The 16,261-nt window shown below is 35.7% G+C and overlaps 1 protein-coding gene across 4 annotated transcripts; it reads right to left on the bottom strand.

Annotated features, from left to right (window-relative positions):
• Window positions 1–758: 758 nt before the first annotated feature.
• On the bottom strand, window positions 759–13,527 carry LOC125071250 (phosphatidylinositol 4-kinase type 2-beta). Of its 4 annotated transcripts, XM_047681383.1 has the most exons (10): window positions 13,153–13,527; window positions 4,507–4,625; window positions 2,751–2,951; window positions 2,557–2,682; window positions 2,375–2,472; window positions 2,050–2,173; window positions 1,784–1,972; window positions 1,611–1,633; window positions 1,447–1,536; window positions 759–1,048 (listed from the first exon to the last, which is right to left on the bottom strand). In XM_047681383.1, the coding sequence occupies exons 1-9, from the start codon at window positions 13,376–13,378 to the stop codon at window positions 1,449–1,451; spliced, it is 1,194 nt and encodes a 397-aa protein (XP_047537339.1). In that variant the 5' UTR covers window positions 13,379–13,527; the 3' UTR covers window positions 759–1,048; window positions 1,447–1,448. The 4 variants fall into 4 exon arrangements, with proteins under 4 accessions (XP_047537339.1, XP_047537340.1, XP_047537338.1 ...); XM_047681384.1 differs by lacking the exon at window positions 1,611–1,633 and having other exon boundaries at window positions 1,447–1,525; window positions 1,827–1,972; window positions 13,153–13,523; XM_047681382.1 differs by having other exon boundaries at window positions 1,611–1,972; window positions 13,153–13,521.
• Window positions 13,528–16,261: the final 2,734 nt, after the last annotated feature.

The following is a 16,261-nucleotide window of genomic DNA, read 5'->3' on the forward strand; positions in this document are numbered from 1 at the left end:
CGCCGCGGCCATATTTTAGAGTTTCTCGTTCCAAAAATCGTCCAGAGGCGACTCCGATGGCGGGACCGGAGATGAATAAACTTTGACGTTGATTCGACGCGACATCACCGGCCGAGATTTAAATAATCTATAGTATTCAATATGGCTTCGTAAGTATGGCGTTTTTTATTATGGTAATGGTTTTAACTTTTTTTTATTGGAAGTAATATGGATACGAGTGGTTAAGTGGGGTGGTGTTGTATTTTAAAGGTATGTTATGAAAGAGAGCACATGACGGGAGAGCTACTAAGAAATCTCATAGAATATGTAAATCTAAGAAGTGTTTACGTCGGTCGGCCCATTGGAATATAGTATTGTTTATTCGTAGTCTTCATTTGAGTGTCTCGTTATCGGAAATTCTCCGCCATTTCAAAGGTACATCTTCTATTCGACGTCGGACCGGTCCGGTCAGTCTCTCAGCTGTCGGACATAAACGACCGCAATATGGCGCCGACTCGTCAACCGGACGCCAATAGGGCGGCTGCGTTACCGCCTCGTGGTCCGGGGGCGCCTCACGGGTCGCGTCGCGCGAGTGCCTTCGGACGATTGTTTGCCGTTCTGAACCTTACGCTCTATAGATTAAAGTCGATAAAGGAATGGTGTCCGCGTCGCGTCCTAGAGCTACACTCGTGGTTCTGATATAACTTATACAAATAAATAGAGTAACATCTGAGAGAAGCATTCGACTAGCTCGCTGCGACCCCCCCCCCCCCGCGTGACTCCGCGTCACGCTCTGTCGTTAAATTATATTTCAATTCGACCACTTTATATCTTAGGATTATCTTTACATTTACGAGAGTAACTGGAATGCTTGTTTTCCTTAAAACCGTTAATTTCATCGCGATTTCGAATCTTACGTCGTTGTAATAGAGAACAAAAACTGTGAGAGTCGTTTCAACTTCAACAATACGTTATAATGTTTAATTAGTTAACGCGCTATACTACCGTACATACATACAAATGGTTATCTATATATAACAGCGTCGCCGGACTCGCTCCCCGTTGGGTTCTGCAAAGCGAATAAAATATTATTGTCTTGTTAGTCTGTTAGTCATTACTGACTGTACGGTCGAGAGTTTGAATCAAAAATATTTATTCAACATCAAAGTCGTCCTTAAGATTTCGGTTCGAAATAAAACCCCGCGGACCTGAGAAGAGAAAGAGAAGGCCACTGCGGGATTTTGTTTTTTTTGTTTATAATTTTTTATTTACAAATCGTATCGAATATGTTGACGGTACAGAAGTACCGTCACCACAATCTAACTGACATACCGACGGCAGCTCCATTCAAATCAAAATCAAGATTAATATTTTGTTTTAGAGTTTTGATGATGCTGATCTTAATTGCGATATAACCTAAATATATTTACTTGTACTCAGTAAGCATGTATTTGTAAAAGATCTCACCGTCACCACCAGGAGAAGAAGGGCGACTTGTGCTGGAAGCGCTGCTGGAACGAGTCGAAGAACCGCGACGAGGTGCTGCCGCCCTTCGACCTGCGACACGAGGAGGGGGGGGTCAGCTCCGACTAGTCACTAGTCGAGGTCTCGGCTATCCGAGGAGGGCTCACCTCTCCACGACGACGGCCGGCATCTGCACGAGCTGCACGGGGCTCTTGCCGTCCTTGAGCGCCTGCGTGAGGTTGAGCAGCTGCCCGCGCATGACGGACATCTGGCGCTCGAACAGGCCGCGGTCGAAGCCCTTGTCCTGCTTGAACAGCACGTGCAGCTCGTCGCACAGCTCCTGCACGAAGCTCATGTCGGACAGCAGCGGCAGCACCAGCTGCTTGGTCTCCTGGCTGAACGGGCGCTTCGCCTGCGGCAGCCAGGCCCAGTGGTAGGGGTAGGCGCGCCAGGAGTCGGGGTGCTTGAAGGGGAAGGCCAGCCCGTTGTCGATCGCCGCGATGCGCACCTCGGGCTCGCCCGACCACTCCTGCAAGGCGGGTCAGTCACTGAGTGCGGGGGGGGGGGAGTTATAGCGGTGTGCGCAGCGCGAGGGGGGAGACTCACGGAGGGGTCGGTCATGCCGCGGCTGGCGGGCGCGTCGTACTTGATGAGCCAGTTGTCGTTCCCGCGGTCCGTGTTGCGGATGATGTAGTCCAGCACCACGAGCCGCTCGAACTGCAGCTGGAACCTGGCGCGGACAGACTGGTCAGGCCGGCGGACGAGCCCCGCGGGTCGGCGGATTCAGTGTTATAATATAAGTATTTTTTATTACAATTGATATACTGAATATTTCATTTGATCGGTTTTGATCTAATCCTGGCTAGATTTCGAGATCACCCACTGTGAACGAAAAATTGAACTCATCAGGAGAAAATAATTTATTCGTTACTTGTCCATGATCCTCTCCGAGGGCGGCTCCTGCTCGAAGCGCCGCAGCCAGTAGTCCGCGTCCTTGTACCCCTCCACGAACACCTGGAACGAGCCCATCTGCCCCACACAGACATGACATTAGCTAGTGCACGACGCGAATCATCTGCAATGAACGGCCCCGAGGCCGGCAGGTCGCGGTACCTTGGGCGGCAGGCCCATGCGGTTGAAGCGCAGGTTGGGGAACTGCTCGGTGATGGCGCGCTTGAGGCGCGAGCGCTCGCGGTCGATGCGCAGGTAGTTGAAGGTCTCCGACACCAGCTTCACCACCTGCAGCACGAATCAGTGAATCGGCTGTGCGCACCGGGGTTTTCTCGACGGGAGAAACTGTGGCTCACCCTGGTCTTGGGGACTATCCGCAGGCCGATCTTGGAGTCGACGAGGCTGGCGCCGGCCTCGGACAGGTAGCCCTGGTTGGGGATGAGGCACGAGCGCCCGAAGCAGCACGGGCAGCACAGCTTGTGCATCCACTTCGTCCACTTCGGGTTCAGGCGCCCGTACGGCTCCTCGTCCTTAGGTTTGAATACGCCGACGATTTTCTGAAAAGTTAATTGAGTTCCATAGATATATATTTATTTTATCTGTAATCGTTTACTCCGAGTCTAATGTCACTTCCAATATTCTTTTCTTTTTTATTTACTGAACACATTTATGAATACTTTATCAGTTTATAAGTTACATTCGAATAGATTACAATTAAACAGTAAATACCAAAAATGTTTCCTTTGCACCAAATAAGAAAACCAAGCTCATGGCTCCCTTAACCCCACAAAGGATATTTTATCTGTGCTCCTGTCAAAACGAATTTGACACTAACTCACTAACTGTCTTTCTCTATGTGACAGCTGAGTTTTAAATTAAGGAGCAATAGAGTCCAACAAAATTTAAGAAATAATTTAGAAAGCAGTGTTGCAATAGGCAAGTACACTGAAAAGTCGTTAAATACAATCTTTAAATCCAAAGAGATACCAAGATAAGTGCAGGCCAACAGCCCACTTAAAAGTAATATAATACATTACGAACTCCTTATTTTATCCATCTCGAGAACATTGTATAATAAAATAATAGTAATTTTTAACTTCAAACTTAATCTCTAACTTAGTTTAAAAAAAGACTAGAAACATAAATTAAAAATGTATGTAACTTAGATTCGATAATTTTCAAATATTTACCGGTTATCCTCATAAGTATAATGAATTACTTAAATGATACAATAGCTTAGTGTGGCTACTGACTATAATATTTAAATTATAGCAACACCACAGTAACGTATCATTAAAGTAATTTCTAATTGAATAATTCAAATTCTAGCCAATTACAATAGACTTATTGCAATAAAATAACATTAGAATTCCTTGGCTTGACGTAAAAGGTTTGTCGCGTGAGTGTGTACCATTTTACGAAGTTATTGCGGTATGGAAAATGTAAGGAATCGAAAGTAGGTATTTAGTAATTCAGTATTTCTTTGATTTGTATAATACTATGTCGCTTATGTTGTATAGACATATATCACATTTGGTGGTAGGGCTTTGAGCCAACTTGTCTGAGTAGAAACGACCCCTCACAGTATATTCTACCGTCACACTTCAATGCTTAGTATTATCGTGTTCCGGTTTGACGGATAAGCGAGTCAGTAACTCATTCTTCTCTTCACTAGGGCAGGAAGATTTTAATTGCCAATGAAACATTTAAAGATTACTTCTATTAGTATGATATAATAAGTATATAATTGTTTATTTCCCAAATATTTAATTATGTCAGCGAGCCTGACTCGTATAAATCTATACATATAATAAAATTTAAGTGTCTGTTTGTAATTGTAAAATAACCGCTTTTTACTAAATGTATATGTAACGGTACATATACGAAAATAATATTTTTTACAATTTTTGTCTGTCTGTCTGTTTGTTCCGGCTAATCTCTGGAACGGCTGGATCGATTTTGACGGGACTTACACTGGCAGATAACTGATATAATAAGGAGTAACTTGGGCTACTTTTCGTTTAGAATTATGTTTAAAATAAAAATAAAACTTAAATTCAAACGCGTACGAAGTCGCGGGCACAGTTAGTACATAAAAGTAAGGTTGCTCACCCCTCCTGGATTCTTGACAAAGTATGAACCGCTGGAACCCTGGTATATCCGCTCCGGGAATATCCCATTGTCGATGGCCACCTCCGCCTGCCACACGAGCTCCGTGAACTGTGGGTCATCTGGAAACGATAAAATGTCATTAATGTATATTTTACAAATAATCTAACGATTAAAACTTGAGCCGAGTGGTCTATCCAAGCGTTCAATTTGCATTCTGATAAAGTAAAATCTTAAAGGTACTTGTAAAGAGATTTTGTAAATTTGATTTTGTAAATCGTTTATGGACGGGTTTTTTTGAACGCGTGCCAAAAATAATAGAATCGCTGTCTGAATCACAAAACGTGTTCTATCGTGCCTCTCGAACAAAATCTGTCTCATCTTAATTGCATACAGGAAACTTTCTTCCAATTTCTGAAACGTTGATCATAAGCAAGATAATTGGTCGAAATAGGTGACCAATCAGCGTTGAGTATTTAGTAGATTGTTAAATACTATTCGCTCATGATTACAGAAACGTCGAGTACCAAGTGACAATAAACATGCTCGACAACAGGCCAAATGACAAAAAAGTTTTCGTTTATTCTCGTGATGAACTGTTATTTACAGACAGTAGTAATTAGGGTCCAGTGGCTGGAACACGTGTATCTTAACCGAAGATTGCTGGTTCAAATCCAGCCAAGCAGGTGTTTATAATTGAACTCTTGCTCGGCGGCGAACAAACATCGCGTGGAGTGGAGACCTGCATGTGCGGGTCTATGTGATAAAAATCTGTCACATGTTTATCCATCGACCTTTTGAGTGATTGTGACAATCATATTGAGGGGACCCTTGTTACGTTTTTCATGACCAAATGGCGTCGATAGTTTGTTAATTTGAAAAACTCTTTATGTAAACAGAAAAAAATAATAAAATAAATACATTTCTATATATCTTTCTAACACAGACGAAGCCGTAAGACATTTGCCGATACTTAACTCTATTGTAATCTATTACTTCAAAGCTTTCAGTTTAAAAGTGTAATGTCGCCGAGGTCACTGAGCACGGGGAAGACATAAAGGAAATTGATCGTACAAGTCGAGATTACACAACCGACGTACGTTTGAAGGTGAACGGAATAAGAATATCATAAGGCCTTAACCCGAAAACCAGATCGTCATCAAAATAATGCAACAATGAAAATGTTTGAGAAATTATAATATAATATAAAGGTCGCACAATTGTCTGTTTACAATGAAATCGTCCTGAACGAATTTCAACGACGGCTGATAGTCAGACTAACGAACTACGCAGTAGATAAAGCGTTGAAGGTTGAGCGCAAATGCTGTTGCACCCTGTTTATTCGGATGTACTTTACAAGGAAGTCTAACACTGCAACAGTTACAAACTCCAGGCTATCACTAGGAATAGACGTGTAATCACAATTCCCATTTTAGGACGGACTCAGAATTGGAACCCAAGACCTGGATCTGCAGTTTTAAACGCAAGCCAATATCGATCATTTCATTACAGATCATTTGGTAAACAAACGATATCACCCATTTGAAGTTGAAAACTAGGTATTCAAAAAATTCATTTTAACTTCTAGTAGTTTGTACAAGGTTTGTACCGTATATTGAAATGTTTGTACATAGCGGGTAATAGTTAACTGAGTACTTATCTTCTAAATCAATTCACTTGTAATTGTAAAATAGCTGAGTCGGGTAAAAATTAATCATAGAAGTGTTTGAGAGCATAAAATTCTTGCCACAGATAAAATATATTTAAAGCAATATTATCGTATACGACGTAATATTAGTTTACATAATCGAGTAATAATCTGATGTATACATAAAATATCAGTGTAACGCGGCCACGGAGGCACCGCAAAATATTATTAACGAGTTTCATTTTTAAAGACATAACAACACTATCTTTAACGTAAGAAGTCGCGACCCTCTATTTAAAATTAATAATTAATAAAATTAACACATCAAGTATAACTTTATTTGGATTTTATTTCTATATACACTATGGATGAACTATTTTATCATCTTAGGATAAAAGGAATGTACGTTCTGGACAACCCGTCTTAATACAGGCAAGGAGGTGCAAAAAATACACCCGCTGCGCAATGGGAGCGTCTCGGAGGAGGACCATTGGAATCTTATTTGGGGAAGTAGAGACCACAAGAACACTGCTCGCAACCGGACGCTTGTTGTTTTTAACCTGGTTCTGGAATCACCCTTCTGGTGCAACAATTTAACTGATCTGCTTACTATCAGTTAAAGAATATCAAACAATATATTTTAAAGAAAAATTATGCTTAGAACTATTTTACTGATGTTAAAGCTCACCGACACAAAATTAAGTTTGTTAAGTAATGTTATGAAGTATGCTAAGTGTAGGTTACATGGAAGACTAGTAACTTCCTATAATATATTACTTATGTACAGACTATTAAAATACCATTGAAAAGGGAAAACAAACGGATAGCATTCAGAAGGCAATAACTATGCAAATGATTTAAATACTAAATTGTTACGAAACAAACTTGTTTTTATCAAAATATCATCAAGTGAATGGAATTTAAGATGATGTTTAAGAATTTAAATAATGAGTTGAACATAATTTTTATAATGAACCAATTTATCGTATTTCCTATAAATTGAACGAATAAAATTATATTTTTCATAGCATTCAACTGCTCCATCACTGCATGTTATAAAATAAAGTCCTCCCGCCGCATCTGTCCGCGATATACGCAAAAACTACAAACTAAACTGCTGTACATGATTTTCACTTCGGGACGGAGTGATTCATTAAAACTTTTCAAAGGGTCGCTGTCGTAGCCCTAAGACTGTCTGTCTGTACATGTCAGCCTTGTTTAGTTCACGCATCATCGGACACCGAGAGCACTTGATTGCACACACACGCCTGCGTGTCTCCCACGCAGTTTGTCAGTTTTTGAAAACCGCCGTTTCGTAATTCTACCAGAATATACATTTATCGCCTGTGTAAAAACTACGTTATTATTAATAATTAACAATATTATGCGGAGGAATGTATTTTGAAGAAGGTCTTGAGCATGAACGTGGATGGATATAGAGGAAGGGGACGACCAATGAAAAGATGGATGGATTTTGTGAAAGATGATATGGCTGGAAAGAATGTTACTTGTCTGATGACGTCGGAGTATGGAAGAAGACATGCTGCGCCGACCCCAAGTAAATTGGGATATTGGGATTGGGATTTGGGCAGGGATGACATGATGATGATGTCTGTGTAAAAACTACTTATATATGTTTGCTATATTCTTAAATATAGATGTATTTAACATGCTTATTGATCGCTTAAAATCCATAAGAAATTTGTAAATAAATACCCAAAGAACTGTAAAGAAACGTCGAAATAAAATTGCAGTGTAATCTTATTTTCAAACTATTACTATAATATGTTTATTTATTAAATACTCGAAGGTGATCTTCTCATTTTCAAGGTTCCGTAAAGAAGTTTTTTTTAGCCACCAAACCGAACTATTTCAAGTTTTTCGTAACTTTACAATAGGAAATTTTGTATTTATTTATTTGGTTATGGGTACTATTTAAAAAAAACAATTCTTTGAAAAAGGAACTCGTATAGCACTCGTATCCATTAGATATATTATTTTCGTATTTTACGATAACACATTTTTTATATAATAAAAAAGCGTAGAACAAGTAATTATCGACTCCAAGACAGGATTTATGCATTTAATCGATAAAACTTGGATATTGAAATGAGGAAAAGAATGATCGAGTTTCTCGCCGTTTATTCTCAGTAGAATCTAGTGTTGGTTTTTTTGAGCATTATTTGTCTTCTTAATATACCGACACCTATACGAAAATATTTAAGGAAATCTGTCTAACGATAGTGATTTCACTAGAATTACAATTGTTAGAGAGCCGAGATGGCCCAGTGGTTAGAACGCGTGCATCTTAACCGATGATTTCGGGTTCAAACCCAGGCAGGCACCACTGAATTTTCATGTGCTTAATTTAAGTTTATAATTCATCTCGTGCTCGGCGGTGAAGGAAAACATCGTGAGGAAACCTGCATGTGTCTAATTTCAACGAAATTCTGCCACATGTGTATTCCGCCAACCCGCATTGGAGCAGCGTGGTGGAATTTGCTCCAAACCTTCTCCTCAAAGGGAGAGGAGGCCTTTAGCCCAGCAGTGGGAAAATTTACAGGCTGCTAATGCTAAATAAAAAATACAATTGTTAATTTAACAATCAAGTAAATATATAACATAAATATTAATATGAAGCAACGCAAGCGATAAGAATAAAATATCAATGATTAGCCTTGAAAGACAAAATATTCGAAAAAAAATATTTGAAACTCACGTTGTCCAAATTTTTTTTTTCGATAAAACTACCAAGACAAACACATTACATTATGCATTCATTACAATTTACAACTGACTTCTACATGAATAATTTAATTCATAATCTGAATTAACCACGCGTGCATATGTCCTACAGCTTGGAGTTTGTAGATTTTTATCCACATATTCCTCGAGGTGCTTTCCTTTGCGACGAAAATTAAAAAAAAAAAAAATAAGCTTAAGAAAACAGCGGTGCGTATTCAGGTTTGAACCAGCTCTCATCGGTTCAGGTTCACATGTTCTGGTCATTAGGGCATCTCGGCTCTTAAAACTCTATTATACGCTTAATAATTCTTGATATAGTTATTATAATATTATTACAAGATTGTTATCAACTAAAGCAAACCCAAAACATTTGTACAAAATATTATTAACTTAAACTTATAGCATTATTTTTAGAGATAATATTTAATTATTTTTAATGAGTAAAAATTACAAATACTTACTACAACAACATAAATTATCATAATTGAAAATTATTTATTTTATTTATTATATCTTTATATTTATAAATCTTCAGTACGTGTGTTTGTAACTGAACTACGAAACGGTTCGACCTATTTCGATGTTTTTCTTTTGTAATTTTTCCTTGCATAGTTTACATTGGATTCGGTAGGTGGCGCTGTGATCGGGTAGTAAATATAATTATTACTTCAGCCGGGCGAAGTCGGGATGGGTTGCTAGTATAGTACTACATAATGTTACTAATATTATAAATACGTTTTTAAAAAAGTTTAGATCGCTGGGTGTTTATTAATCAACCACGCAAAACGGCTTAAACGAATCTGAGTAAAATTTAGCACAGAGATAGATTATAGTCTCGAATAACATACAGGTTTTCTTTTATCCCGGAAAAAAATAACCTAACATTGATAACAAGATGCCGCGGGCGAATATTATTATAATACATAAATATTATAATGGCACTTTATATGGACCTTTGCATAATTTATTAAATTAATAGCTCTACACATTAATTATTATTATTAGTAAATAATCTATGAGTAATAGCTAGCTAGCTAGCTAGTATAAGAAAAGATTTTATAAAAATATATATATATATATATTTTATAAAATATATAATATATATATATATATATGACTAGGTATGCCATGAAAAGTAAAAAATAAGAATGTACATGTCGCTGTATTCTCTAACGAAGGAGCGCCCCCCACGTTAAATTAATTATCGGCATTCACATTAATACTTTTCTTATTTGTTTTTTTTTTTGCGGTCTACTCTTGTGTTGCATATCGATAGACTATCGATAGTTTACGTGTTAGCGATAGTATCACGTGTTGTCACGTGTCAATACTATCGATAGTATCGATAGTATTGATCAAAACGATACTATCGATAGTTCTGCAACGCTGGTATACTCTTACGTTAATCGCTTCAAGCACATATCACATCTTGCAATACGAGTATCATTCAATACTAATGAATGCAAATAATTAAGCATCGTGGGGCGCGCCTTCGTGATTGAATATATCTATACTTCAGAATATTAAGCATCGGGCTAACATCGTATTCGCGAACATGACCGACCGCATTGAAACGCTATATACAGTGGCGTAGCTATAGTAGGGCCAGGTGGTGCAGTACACCAGGGCCCCGGAGCTCTGGGGGCCCTCTAACCTAAGCTTTGAATAGAGATGATGTATGGATTTAGCCTACTAATGATAAGTTCAACTCGCTGTATCCTGTATCCTATTCCTAGTTATAATTTTGAAGGGCAATATAAAGTTAAAGATGGAGTGGAAAGGGGGGGTGTGGGCTCGATGATTTTCTATGCACCGGGGCCCTTGCCCACCTAGCTACGCCACTGGCTATATAATATAGAATTGCTCTTCCAAAATGGTCCAAAGTAAATAAAAAAAATAATTAAAACATAACTATAAAAAAATATGATCAGTATCCCTTCACAGTGCTTATTTAAGTTAAGCATTAAAGTTTATATATGTTCTGTATGACTCTATAAAACATAAATCTTAGTCATAAATAAGGTTTTTGTTTGCTGCCTCACTTGCACTGCTTGCAACAAGGAGCGGAACAGTAACACTGTAGCTGTTCTTGGAAATGCCATTTATACTTTTTAGTTTGTGATAAAGTTAAAGTTTCATGTGTTTTTTGGTCCAAATTACTCTTAACAATTAATGTTGTAACAATATGATTGTCTTCAACGATACTTCTGTGCAATTGTTATAATTTTTATTACATGTGTTTGTTTTTACGCAGTGGTTTAAATTGTAAATATATATAATGTCTGAATATTATTATTAGTAAAAAAAAATATTCTTTTTTATTGACTTTACTATTATATTACAAATAAAACTACACTTCAAATAAGCTGCATATAAAATCAAGTGTAAATCATATAATAATATAATACAAACAGCTGCCTAATTTTGTTATGTATGATCTCTTTCAAATGTAAAAAAATTTAAGGTCATAGGAGGTTATCTATTCACTGCTTACTATTACACCGAGTAGTAAGCTAACAGAAGCTTATTATTAACAATTACTCATACCCTATTCTAGGAGTAACTTTAGATTATACTTGTTACTTTTTAGCAGGCCTTTTTATATTGTTTGTGCTATGTATGTTTCGTTTATTTTACATAAGTGTATTTTTTAAATCTATAATTGTTATATCCGAGAAATATACCACTTATATTCACCCACCAGTTCTTCTCAGGTCTGAGATTCTTTTGAGATGTTAATTTCTGAACCAGTGCGGATTTTTCGTCAATCAATAATCAAGTGTAATAAGGAATAACGATTTTGACTTTAATTAAAACTATTCAAAACTTGAATGGAATATTTATTGACCCAAATGGTAAGACTGAGCTACAGAGCATATGTAGTTTCAAAAGACAACACAACTCATATTGATACTGCTCCAAATTTGTGATAAAACTATTTTTATTGTACAAATAAAAGTAACCAGGTAGACCATAGCCTGAATATGTCCATATCTCTCTATGTACAATCATTGAGTTTACGATTCATGTGTGGAGTTACTATTTGTCCATACTAGATATATAAATTGTATATACATAGTTGATGGTTTATTTTTATTTGGGAAAACAAATGAAAGAGAATTGTTAGATTTTGTTTTTTTTTTTTCCAGTAAATTCTACTTTCCAATGCAATGATAGCTTCAATTTTGTAATATAATTTTTTTAAGTACACATAAGAACCTACTTGAATGAAGAATATTGTTATTTCGATACAATTAATGTTTAACTATTTTAACAAGGGATTTTATTAATAGTAAAAAGTATTTGAGTGATACATTGTTGCAGAATGTCCAGCATTCAGGAGAAAACCCCTCATCAACTCTAACAGATGTGACCATTTCAAAGGGGCTAATCGAAATCAGTTACAAGTGACTACCATCATAATTTAAACAAATATGACATTGATTAAATATGATTAAATGTGTGTAGTGTTTTGGTTCAGTTTTTGGTTGAGATGTAAAAACAATTATATTCGCTTATTTTCTAGTACTAATAGCATATAAAAATTATGATATAATTTATCTTTAAAGGTGTAAAAAGTGAGATAAAAAGATTAAATATACATTAATATACAACTTGAGCTTACTACTGTACTGCAATTTATAATTTAACTAAATTAACATCACATACTCAATCATAATTTTCACATATATACAAAACAAACATATGGATTGCCATTTCACTGGAAAGATTCATTTTATATTTATAATTAAATACAATACTAGTAGTTAAATACAACACCATACATATATATTACTCACTACACAAAAATGGAAACTCCATCACGATTGAATACTGAAAAACAAGTCTGAAACCCACACAGCTGTTACGCTTCACTGAAAACTGACATGAAAATATAAACTGCACCTATATTCACTCAAGTTGTATATAAATACACTTTTTTCAACTAACATGAAGTTTGATACCTAATGTTGGTTTAGATTTCAAACAGCAACAAAGAATTATTTAAATATTTTTCAGTTATCAAAGTAAATTTTTCATTTTGTGCGTTGTTTGGTATTTTCGTAAAGATTTACTCATGACTTATTCTTATTGAGTTCCAAGAAGCCGTATCTATGTTTCGGAAGTCTAACAAGTGAATTGCGTTAAATGAGTAACTACGAATGTTGATAAAAGTACGCATGATGAAAGAAAATGTCTATAAATTAGATTAATTAAGTCGACGACGAGTTTTACCTGATAAAATTTAGTTTTACCTGGGAAATGATTGAAAGAGACATCTAGGTCGCCGCGGCCGCCGAGGAGCGGCTGCGACTCCCGATTCACACCAGGAGAATCCACGTTTCCTTCGAATCCGACCTCTGGCACTAAACAAATGTCCTCGGCACTACTGGACAGAGATAGCACGCCGTCATCGGGAGGCGTAATTGCTGTGTTGGGCTTGTCGAAATCGAGATTCAACAGAGTCTCTTCCGTACTCATGAGTAATGTTAAAAAGGTGATCTCTACTGAGCCTCATCTATTTCGTATTGTAATATTCTTTGTTTCACAATCATTAACACAAACACTTCAATACATTGAGATAGACAAAGACTATAGAGTACAATTATTGACAGAACTTCAAATGACAAGACTTCAAAATATCATAAAGCATAGACTATAAACTAAGGCCTTTCGCAATTCGTTCTTACGTAGTCTTTTGCTTAGTATCGATTATTTTTGACGATTCCGAATTCTTAGAACAAACGGAAAGACTTAATTGCATTACATTGATTCTTAAGAAATTTACTGGTTTAAATCATGTTTAGCCGGGATAAGATATTAATTTTATATGATTATGATATTAAGTTTATGAATTAAATTGAAATTTACGATCCATCAAAAATTACATAAAAAGATTAAATATATAGCCTATTCCAATCGAAGTAGGAATAAAGATAAACAAACGTTAAAATTACGTATGTCGCCCGATTTGTTAATAATTCAGCTATATGCACAACACTACTAGAGTTTATGGTTAATATATATTTATTTACATACTATTACACTTAACTACTTATATCCACTTTAATTTAATCCAAAATTCCGTTAGCAGTTTTGTCGAAATTCAATTTTTTTCGCAAATCCATAGTGAATATCATAGATTAATCAAGCTCTCGGCCAATGATATCGCGTCAATTAGCTGTCAAATGTTGTATATTTGGCTTTTCTCTTTGTATGGTTAGAATAGAGTATACATTAATATATAATTTGAGCTTACTATTGTTCTGCAATTTATAATGTAACTATAGATTTATGAATTATGCAAATAAATAAAAATAATCATGTTAAATTATTGTTTTAATATCAATTGTAGTACTTAGGGTTATTATAATCAACTTCAAATTTTTTGTTATTACGTCGACTTTGAAATTCCCAGGGGCATATATCATTTAAAATTATTTTAAAATCTGAAACATTTCGGAGTACATTAGAAATATAATATTATACTAATAGAAAGAAATTAAGTATTGTATTATCGTATATTATAACTTTCACTATTTGGTATACAAAAAAGCAAAAGATTTAAAGTGTTGTAACTACAAGTTATATAGATTTTGAATAGTTTCTTACCGGTATTAAATCTGCAATTGTGTTTTTTTACATCGCAACTGTTTTTAAACGTTACAACGTTGCCTGTTTTGTAATTGCAGGCGCAAACAATGTTTGTATCATCGTCTTCCAGGCACGACATTATGGAACAACTGTAAGCCCTTAGCGGTTCATTAATGATGTCATCCATATTTACAAATGGAGGGGACATTGCAACACCAAAGCTTTTTCGTACACTTACAATAGGATTAGTTTCTGTATCGAGGGCTAGTTGACCATAATGTTTAATATTATCTCCAAATGAACTATAAATATGCGGCCGCGTTTCTGCATGTATGCAGTAAAAATAATTTATTAACTGCAGTAATATTAAAGCTGAAAATATGAAATTAGATATTTTATAAAATAAACTTAATTGAAAAACATTATTTAAAGTCGTATTTGTCGGGAAAATTGTCATTAAAATGATATGAGAACTCACCATTGTTATATATTTTAAAATATATGAAACCCATAATTTGTAATAAGTTTCGTGTGATTATTATTCCATACCGTTACTCGAATGATCTTACAATGATTTCTTTTAAATACATTCTATAATAAATACGGATGTTAAATCAGAGTGAAACTTATTGAATTATAAACGCCTTTATATATGACTGATTAACGATGATTGCAATAATCAATTTTTAAAATAAGGCCATAAAAACTATTGTTTATTAAATAATAATTGTAATTTATAAAAAATAACATCAAAGTATACAATATTATATTTTAGCAAACAAAAATAACACCGTAAAAAATGGTAGATTTACTTTAAATAGTTTGTTAAATGACGACTCAAAAGTGCTTGGAAAAGCTTACTTGAATAAAGTTTATTTTGATTTTGGTAAAGAGAAAATTAGACACAAACGGAAATAAAGTTATAATCAAAATAACAAAAAAAAAATATTTAATCATCACTTATTATTAAATTTGAAATAAGAATCAAATTCTTGAGCATCAGTATATCCTTTATATTCCTTATTAAGATTAGCTTTATCTGAAATGCCTTGCTTTCCAAAAAATCCTTTATCATGATCGTGATGATAATAACCTTTTTTAACACCCCCACCAGCACCTGCTTCAAAACCTAGACCTTTTGCACCAATTTTCTTAATCACACCACTGGTTTCGTCTTCTGCATAAAATTCTTTGTCGTTATTGTATTCGTCCTTATGTGAAACCCTATGAAATCCTTTTGATTTTGTACCCTTTTTGTACTTTCTTTCTTCATTACCAGCTACTCCTACACCTGTCGCAGCTACGCCTTTTGCAACAGCGTAAATACCACCATCGTCGTAAGCCCCTGCATTATGAATACCAGCCAGTTTAAAAAACTTTTTTATGTCTTCGAGGTCATATTTTGTATTTAATCCTTTGTTATCTGAAGTTTTCTTCGCACTTCCGGACGCGCTAACTTTAGTTTTTGATCCTTCACTCTGCTTGGTAGTGTCTACTTTCTTATCGGTAGGTTTGAAAAAATCGTCCAAGGTACCATCTTGGGATTCATACTTCAAATCCGATATATCAGTGTCAAGATTATCAAATTCCAATGAACCCAAATCAACTGGCGATGAATCAGTCCAGCATAGAATTAATGCCAGCGACAGTAATAATAATGATACTTTGTTTTGTGTCATTTTTTTTATTTTTTGTACGATCAGACGCAATTGAAGTAGGTTACGACACTGACATACATGCGATCTGTTTAGTTTATATAGCCTTTGTTCC

This window comes from Vanessa atalanta, chromosome 19 (assembly GCF_905147765.1).
Source record: "Vanessa atalanta chromosome 19, ilVanAtal1.2, whole genome shotgun sequence".
Lineage (NCBI taxonomy): Eukaryota > Metazoa > Arthropoda > Insecta > Lepidoptera > Nymphalidae > Vanessa > Vanessa atalanta.